The sequence below is a fragment of the Saccostrea echinata genome, unplaced genomic scaffold (genome assembly GCF_033153115.1).
Source record: "Saccostrea echinata isolate AGI-Se365-2 ecotype Australia unplaced genomic scaffold, CSIRO_AGI_Sech_v1 ptg000012l, whole genome shotgun sequence".
Lineage (NCBI taxonomy): Eukaryota > Metazoa > Mollusca > Bivalvia > Ostreida > Ostreidae > Saccostrea > Saccostrea echinata.
In genome coordinates, this window is record NW_026889761.1 from 19,725,221 (window position 1) to 19,735,215 (window position 9,995).

The 9,995-nt window shown below is 34.3% G+C and overlaps 1 protein-coding gene across 1 annotated transcript; it reads left to right on the plus strand.

The window, feature by feature from the left end:
- The first annotated feature begins 7,898 nt into the window (after window positions 1-7,898).
- LOC133185101 (uncharacterized) lies at window positions 7,899-9,995 on the plus strand. Its single transcript, XM_061320160.1, has one exon. The coding sequence runs from the start codon at window positions 7,899-7,901 to the stop codon at window positions 9,993-9,995; it is 2,097 nt and encodes a 698-aa protein (XP_061176144.1).

Genomic DNA, 9,995 nt, shown 5'->3' on the forward strand with positions numbered 1-9,995 from the left:
AATTGGTACCTATGGAAATTCCAACAGATTGGTGAAAGACCTGATCTCCAAAAACTACATAGATATTGTCAATCAGAAACTCAAGCATCTTTTTAATATCAACTTCAGAGTACTTGTGTGTACAATCAGAATGCTTTTTAACAAATGATTTTGCAAATGACTAATGACAAGGTAATTATATATTTAAGAGTTCCATTTTTTATTGAAAAAGCAGCTGTCTATGATGTCAAAAGCCTGGACTTTAATTTATAGTGGGGAATGGTTGTATAAGTGTTGAAAAGTTGTACGTTTTGATGTTAAAATTTTGTGATTCCAAATTAATTATCAGTAAGTATTCTTCAACAAAATAAGATTTTACTAACAGACATTGTATTCTTGTTTTAACAAACAATTGTAATAAATACTTGGAATGTGCAAAAAAAGGTGCAGATGTCACTAACTGTAATATGAAAGAAAGTATGAGACCTTTCTAAAGTATTATCTCCATGGACCCAAATGCCAATATTGTCAGGTAATCAAAAATGGTGAAGATATTAAAAGTAATCGATTACAAGCTGATTACAGCCATATTTTAAAATAATCAATTACACCTGATTCCTTTTCCATCATGTTATCATGTTTGCTAATGATTACTTTGGATTACGTTATTTTTTTTTAAAGCTTTTGTCTTAAAAAGTGTTTTGTTTAATGTTCCGGAAAGAAAGAGATTTTTTTTTAACAGGACATTATATTCACTGAATAACATCCCAAGCCATGGTTTTATGTACTTCCTTTTTACCATTGTAATCATAAAGTAATCAAAAAGTAATCATGATTACAAGACTTTGATTAAATTACAATTACTTGTAATCATAAAAATGCATGATTACATATATGGAAAAGAGTATGTTTTGTTGTAGTAGTATATAGTAGTATTATGCAGTGATTTAAACCAACCGAGGAAAATTATTTTGAACCAAAAATTTTGTTCTAAGCCAAACACTATGAAGTTTTGTGAAGTCATGTGCCAAAATGATGTTGATTCTTTGAAAAAATTATGTATATTTATTACTAAAATTAATAGTATGGTCTGTTCTCCCTAGCTAGCTTAATTAATCTCACCTTTTGCTTGACCCACTGTATTATATGTATATATGTTTTATATGTTTATGCACCTCATGTACCATTTACCTGGTTTTGAGTGAATAAATTGAAAAAAAGGTAGTTATATTTATTACATTTTTAATAAAAGAAATACTTTAAATACTTCAGGTACAGTATAATTGGTCGAGAAAAGGAAATTATTACTATAGTTCATCTCTTCTAAAGTTAATTTCTAATTTAACACATTTTACCAACACTAACACAGTCAGAAAATGGAATTTTATAAAGCAACATTTAATTTTCAACTTCCATTGGAACAGAGCGAAAACTTATAGAAAGGATGTAGCACAGCAAGAGATAACTGTATCACCACCCATGCATAATGTGCATTACGGCTCTGTTATACATGCATGAGACATGCTTTACGGATCTGTAATGAATGGGCGCCAATACATCTATTGTGATGTAAGGCATATTCTATATGCAAAAAAAAAAAAAAAAAAAAAAAAAAAAAAAAAAAAAAAAAAAAATAAAAACAAAAAAATAAAACACTGTATTTATTACTAAGTATTTACTATATATTACTAAAGCAATAATAGCTGTTTATTCCACCCGAAGGTTGATGAACCTTAAAACAGTTTTCATGCAAGATAAAAGGATTTGAGTTCAGTTAGTTTCACCTATTATTGGATGAGTGTCACAAATGGTCGATTATTCATGGTTTTTTGTTTACCAGCAAGCTTTCATAATTCATGTTTTGGGGGGAAATGGGTACTAGAAAGTCACCTTTAAGAAAGCACACATCATATTTTCAACTTAAGGACATACGCAACGTACCTTACCTACTGATAATTTTTCAAGATATTCTTAATTTAAATTTATAGTGCCATCAGATGTTCGTAGACAAAAAATCAGCATGCATTACCAGGGGTTTTGAAAAGATATCAATAGTTGAAAATCCATGAATAATTCAAAGAAAAATATACAAAAATTACTAAACATATATTCTAGATGTTTTGTTTATCCAAACTTGTTTTAAAAAAGATGTTTACAACGGCATATATAGACATTAAAATGTATTGGAACTCTTCAACTCCAGGGAAAAAGACAATTAAGTTCAAACTACGTTGCGTATGTCCTTAAATCGCACTGTCAAAAATCACAGGCCATATCACTTTAAGCTGCACTTGTTCATTTATATCATTAACAAATAAAGATATTACAGATATGGTATTTTAATTCCTTTTCATAACTAGTAATATTTGAAGGTAATAAAATATGAAATTAATGTTGCCCTTACTAAAGAAATTTGAAGCACTTTTTGATGCATGCACTTTTTGACACAGGAGAAAAAAAAACCCTCACAAGAGTAATCCTAAATTCTTTTATGAATTACAAACACAAGTTTTTAAACTGCAACATTAATCTTCTAAAGATGGGCAATAGTTTATTAAGAATTGCAATGCAAGCTGTACCTTTACACGTTTTTACTTTTTCACTTTCACTTTGTCACTATACAACAAGATGAAAATTTTCCAATTTAAACAGAACAAATAATACATTCATATTTGTTGACAGTAAGAAAAAAGTAAACCAAAATATTCCTATAACCCTCCTACTCCTTACTGATCATTATTATTCAGTGATTGAATGGTGGCACTCGACATGATTCATTGTACCAATTAACAATAATTCTGTTAAACAGAATTATACACTAGTTATAAACAATTGTGTCTAGAAGTTAGACACAACAAAACATTTTATTTTTCCAGTCTCTTTCTCAGCAATTAATTCTTCCTGGTCTGCAATATGAAACCAAATTCTCTAGATGGAAAAAAAATCTGGACATGCACTTCATTTGCTCGCTTTTGTTGTCGGTTACGGTAAATGTCATGTACAGGTGGGGATGTGACCTCTGACCCCTCCTTATCACTATCCTCCCCCGTGACCTTCCGTTTCCTCCTTACCTTAAAGCGAATTAATAGACAGCTGGGTTCCAGGGTCTAATTTTAATGTGCCATTAATTCCATTTTCTGTCACAACACGAGCTACAACAAAAATTTCACCAAATGAAACATCAGCCAAAAGTTCTTTCAAGACTCTATTTCAGGTGATTCTACCTTTAATGCATACTTTTTTTTAAATTTGGAAATATTGTAGGAAGTGAAAAAAAAATACATACAGGTAAAATGAAAAATGCTCAATATACTTATCAACAATAAATTAAATCCCAGAATTACCCTTTATCTATAGTTTAAAAAGCATAACATTTTCTAGACTTCAAGTATAAATTCCTGAATTGTTTGACTTGACAAACATTGTTACTGCAGTGTAAAGACAGAAAAAGTAATAACATCTCTATCTCTTTCTCTTGGAATATACTATGATTGTGTAAGAATTATCATTTTCCTTTCTTAAATCAAAAATTGCTTCCAAAAATTGTTATTGAGTAAAAACGAGCCAAAGAGTGATTGCATCTATTACACAGTAATCTCTCTCTCTCTCTCTCTCTCTCTCTCTCTTGCAGTATATAACCGGTTGGGGTGGAAATTCCCCTCCAGGAACAGGATGAGATCCAACAGCTGTCAAAATAAAACAGTATTACATCAGGAATGTGTGCTTCATTCCTTAAAACTAAAGATACCAAACCAATTCATACTGTCACCTCGGTATATCACCAATCATTTCATTGCCTTTAAATTTTACACACGTGTGTTGTTTATAATCAATAATTGATAATTACACATTTCAACAACTTGTACATCAACATTGCTAATTCTGTTTTGTTCTTATAAGCGATTACAGATTACATAATAAACAATTACATATTACATAAAACTTTTCAGAATCCCTCAGAAGGCTTTACACTATGTTCTTTAATTAAACGAATATAAAGAATCTTGTTTTTAAGGAAGCAAAATAATTCGAAGTCCCTGTGATGACTTCCTTATAAACAATGGGTTTTTCTTCTTCAAGCTTTACAATTTCTTGCTTCACCTATCTCAAAATTTATCAAGTTCTACTTTGCCCAAGGAGACCCTACCCTCCCAAATTTTTCTTGAAATCTATTAAAAACTCTCTGAATTATTTTGTGAACAGATAAACACTGCATGTGAAATACACACTTTTTAGGTTTGAGAAACTTACCAACAATTTGCCTGGCTTTGATGTGTGCTTGCCAACAATGTTCCGTCACATCCCAAGAAATTCTGCGCATTTTCTCCGGTTTAGATTTAGACAGAACTTAATCAAAGCGCAATTAATCCTAATCTTTGATATTCCCACAAGCGCGGTGCGAGGCTATTTATATCTGCAGCTTTGGGGAAGGGATTCTAAATTTAACATGTTTAAACTTAACAGCAGGAACTGAACAATCGGAGGCTTTCAATCACTTTTCTCCATTTTTTGCAGGGGGGGGGGGGGGTTACTTTATATGTTGTGATCTGAAATAAAAATTGATAAGAAAAAAATAAAAATAAAAAATTGAAATTAAATGAATAAAAAATAGCAGGTTAATTGGTCACTGAATATTTAGAGGCTTTTCTACTTTCTAGGATGTTTCCATATAATTTGAATTGAAAAATGAAGAAACTGCAAGAAAATGTATTAAAAAAACAAAAATTCTCTTTAAATAAACATCGGGTACGGTGGACATTTTTAGTCAGCCCCCGGGCTGACTAGTTACGGTGGGATGAAACTGCAAATGCGCTTGCGTAATTTGGAATTCTGGGAAAAAGATGTACACGACTTGTTCTAAAGAAACTCGTGCTATTTGCTCCAACCAAAGGGCGTGATTCTTCACAAACACCCTCTAAACAAAGACGCGACCTCGATCTATTTATACACTGCATTGTTCTTCGTCGTTCTCGACGAAAAATTAAAGAAGAGATTGTTCTAAGTGGGAAATATGATACTATGAAAATATTTCAGTGCTTCTTATAGAAGATGAGAAGTTTATATGCAGAGCACATTTAACACTTGATATATATACCCAGAAAAAGTCAATCGCCGTTGCAAGTTCACGGATTTGTGTGTATTCCTCTGAATGCCTGATGCAAGACTCCCTCAATCAATACCTTGCATAAGACATGTACGCGTCAGATTCACACAATAATCCACTTGCACAAAGGTTCCAAAACAGTGAAAAAAAGAATCTCTTTTCACTTTAATGATGAAAGTTATGAAAATGTCAGAAGATCACTTAAGATGTGTAAAGTCTTATAATTTACACGATGATAGACATGTAAGTACCGCTTGTGCACGTGAACTGCGCCCACAGGTGAGAAACTGACCACAGTAGAACTGCGATAGTTGAGAGAAACTGCGCATATTTATAGACAGCCCCCCCCCCCCCCCAATTAGAGATAGTGAGCGAGATAGAATCCAGTATCATTTTAGGGTATACGTACTGTATGTATAAAATATTTTGAATTTTCCAGTTTATTACTTTATTTTGGAAGCAATTCTTTTCTTTCCTAATAACATTAAAATGATTGCTTAAATTTAGAAATTGAATCAAATATACATAGAGTATGCACCCCTCCCCCTTCCCATATCATGCATTGCCTCGAACATGCACGATTAAAAACTTTTATCTAATAATAATTAACACAATCTAACCCAAGGTCTACCTTCCTTTTAAGCATCATAATCTATATCATTTATAAAATTTAACAGTAAAATTGAAAATGTATACATTCTTCAACATTCAATGATTGGGATCATAGTGGCTTTGTTCATTTCTGAGACGAACTTTATCTCATGGCTGTAGGAACCGGGGGGGGGGGGGGCACGGGGGGCGTGCCCCCCATCCCCCCAACCCAATAATTTTTCCAATATATAGACTACTATAGAAAACATAGCTACTATATGCTTGTGCCCCCTCAATAAAAACGTCTGAAGACCTTTTTATTTATTAATTAATTAATTTTTTTTTGCTTGTCAAGGAATTTTTGGTAGTTAATAGTGTCCCTCCAACTGAAAATGTATGGCTGTGCCCCCCTCCCCAAACTGATTTTATTGCTTCACACGAGCCTGTATCTGATGTCCGCGCCCAAGAGAAATTAATTGGAGGTCATCATAAAGATCACGATGTAGTCTAACTAAAACGTATTCTATGCTTTATTATTTATTATGTACAGCATTATGTTACAAATAAGAAAACGACTGGGCGAATTTTAACTTAGACGACAATGACTTTTAATGAACACAACATGATGGATAAAACAAATCATATACCATCACAAAACAAGAAAGAAACATTCTGTATTCCAGTGGCTGACTCTCAGCTTTTTTTTAAAAAAGCTAACCTTGTCGTTTGTTTGTTATGGAAAGAAGTGCCGAGTAGAAAATAGCTTGTGTAATTTGATTGGTGTAAAATTAAAAAATGCCGATTTTCTAATAAACGTCTTATTTGGGTTGTTTCATATTTTAAATGAATTAAGATAATCAGTTTAGAGCCTGTGAAACAGATAAGACCTACAGAGGCGAGACTGTTTGTAAATATGGGGGGGGGGGGGGACTTAGAGAAGGTCGGGTTCGGGACTGCTTGAAATAATAGGCATAAAATTCAAAATCGTATTTGTGTGGGTTGAATTGAATACGACTAGCATAAATTGAATTCCAAATATGCATTTTAAAAAGAAAGTCCTGACAATGAAAACTTGAAATGATATTTAATAACATTTAGAAGTTTTGACTTCAACAAGGGAAGCTGAAGAACTTGAGATCCACTTCTCAAAGCTGTTGCCATCAGTTGTCTCGAATCACTCTCAGGGGTATTTCAGTGATCAGCGTTAATTGCACTTTTATTGAGTTCAAGCCAAAGCTTTACCGGACGAGTTTTCTTGTCATGTTAGAGGAACTTACCAACAATTTGCCTGGCTTCTTTCCCACAAACTTACACCTGGTTCTGTGTAGGAATTATAAATTTGGGTTGTCATACTCATACAGTCAGTGTTGTACCAGAGTTCACAGTTGTTGCAAGCCACGGAATGCCGAGTGCGGAACCATTTGCAAGCTTTCCCACAGATGTGACAGGGAAATTTAGGAGTCCTTGGGCCTTGATTTGGATGACAATCATTGGATAAAAGAAGGACTAGTAGATGCAGGTAGGAGCTACATGACTAACCAACAACTTTTCTGGATACTACTACAAATGCTCAATATGTGTCTTTTTATGGAATCACTGACTTGGAAAAGCTCAGCAGTGATGTCAAAGCTATGTATCAGTGAATACGGTGTGCATTGTTTTGGTACTCTCTGATATCTTTGGATGGTTACCAGAATCAATATCACAATTTGTAGGATGTTCACTTTCCCGGAAATATTTCGTGAAAAATGAAAGTAAAAGGAAGATATTTGAACTTCCTGGTTATGATTTTAGATGATTATAATAATTAAGTAGATATTTGAACTTCCTGGTTATGATTTTAGATGATTAGAAATAAAACTGGTCGAAAATGTGTAGGGAAATCGATATACATGTATTACATCATTTGAATGATCGTTTTTTTTTTTTTTTTTTTTTTTTTTTTTTGTGATTTGCTAAAGGTTTAGATGAGCTGTGAAAGGAGATATACATATTTACATATAGAAACAATAAAAATACTGAGAAACTTCATACACATAACGTAATATGTCAAAAGTGCCTTTTTTACTGAGTGCCATTTTAACCAAGTGCCGTTTTCAACATTTGCTGTTTTGCATATACTAGGTGCCGTTTTCACCAAGTGCCGTTTTGACTGGGTACCGTTTGAACTATAATTCCTGTGAAAGAAGGGGACTCTGCTGCGTATGCACTTCCACAAATCGGAATGGACCACAGCGGCGTTTCAGAGGTCTTGTACGCGGGATTGTGTTATAAGATAGGAACACCAGAAGAGGTAAGAGTCAGGAGAGAAGTCCTAATTATGTCTGAGATGATACAACAACCTCTGCAGATTTCTCAAGGATTGAGAACTACGGATGGCGGAAGTTACGGGGAAGGTTTTAGATTTAAATCATCTGACCGAGATAAGATGGCCTGGTCATGTGATCATAAAGTGCTATGTGATATGTCTCAGTCTGTGATTCATCATCCATCCACAGACACACTCATTTTCATGGATACTTCTGATACCCCAGGTGGTTATGCTCGCTTGAAGTTACTTACGCCCTCTAGAAACTTAATTATTAACTCTTCACTTGCAAGTATTCACAATGTCGTTTATATATCAAGTTTTTTGTTCAGGAGCTTGTGGTATAAAAAATTCTGCGGACTCGATCCACATGTCCAAAAGGAAATCTTGCACGGTCCATGTTACAGTTGCACGGTGTTTACAACTGAAAGCGACTTTGCACTTTGTTTTTACTCCCCAGACTGGCCCTCAGCAGCTTTGAATTCAATAAATAGATACAACCTGCTACAAAAGTTTCTCAGTGAAGGATGCCACCTTGTCCCAATAGAAAGTAAGCAGCCAAACGATTTTGGGGATTTCGAATGGAGAATTTCTTTTGCACGCGCGGAACGAAGACTTGTATACCATATGAACCATGTACAGTTTCTTTGCTACGGATTGTTGAAAATATTTCTGAAAGAGACCATTCGGGACGATTTGCTGTCTTCGTATTTCATGAAAACTCTTGTGTTTTGGCAGTTACAGAACAATATCTACATACCCTGGGCTCCTCATACGTTACTTCGGCATTTCTGGATATGCTTTAAGTTTCTAGTGCACTCCGTGCATACAGGATGTCTACCAAATTTCTTCATACCAGAAAACAACATGTTCCTAGGAAAAGTTGTAGGACCACAACAGATGTCTTTGTTTCAAAAGCTAGAAAAGATATACACAATGGATGTGACCTGTCTTCTTCAGAGTCCATTTCTCAGAGAAATCCTTATCCCGGCTCTTTCTGCTCTGTATCTTAAAAGTAACATCAAGTCAGAGTTAGATATAGACATTGCTCTTCAGAAAGAGATGACGCTATCAGGACTTGATTTCATTTGTACAGATTTTCAAAAGATTAAGATATATCTGGAAACAATTGGAAATCTTTCACAATTTAATCACAGAACTACTTTTCAGTTAAATGTAGTAGATGTGCTTATAGCAGTTGGCATGTCTTTAAAATGGAAATGTGCACGCAGGACCAAAAATAAACTTTATTATCAAATTAATAGGTCAATAATTCAAATGTTTACCCTAGTTTCAAAAATAGGCTTCGTTTCGGATAAACTTCATCTGGCAATGTACCTATATGACATTGGTAAATATAAAAGAGCGTTAGTTGTCCTTGACATAGCCAGACAGAAGCTCTCGCAACCCTTTGTCATGTATAAACGTGAAGTAGACGAGCAGATATACTGTAAGTTAATGGGAGGGCAATCGCTGTCAACAAAAATGAGGAATGCCTGGGCAAGAGATGTTACGATTAAGTCATGCTTTAAGTACATAGATGAATTTAATTTGGAACAAAGGGCCACTCAGAAAAGCGGAGTAAATATGTTTTGTGTTCCTCCTCTAGTGTTGACACATATGCTGTCTGTACTGTGTCTCCACAGACTGGGCAATAAGTCTCTGTGTCAACAGTCACTGACAGACCTACAGACCCTACTGCACTCTGACGATAACAAAAACATACCTAAAATTCTCAGAGAAATATCATGGCAGATATTAGGCATCTGTCAGCAAGTTGTTGGGGAGCTACATGAAGCGTTAGATTCTTACCAGCAAGCATTTGATCAACCTGGAGCACTCGATGGACTGATAAATAAAGGACTACGGTCCAGAGATATGGGGGACATTTGTAAGAGTTTACAGATTTCATTTAAGTTTGTTGAATTCGTGAGGAAATTTTTAAAAATCAGCAATATCCAAGAAGCTACACGACAAAGAATGGCTTCAGTGCGCAAACAAATGAGTTCTTAA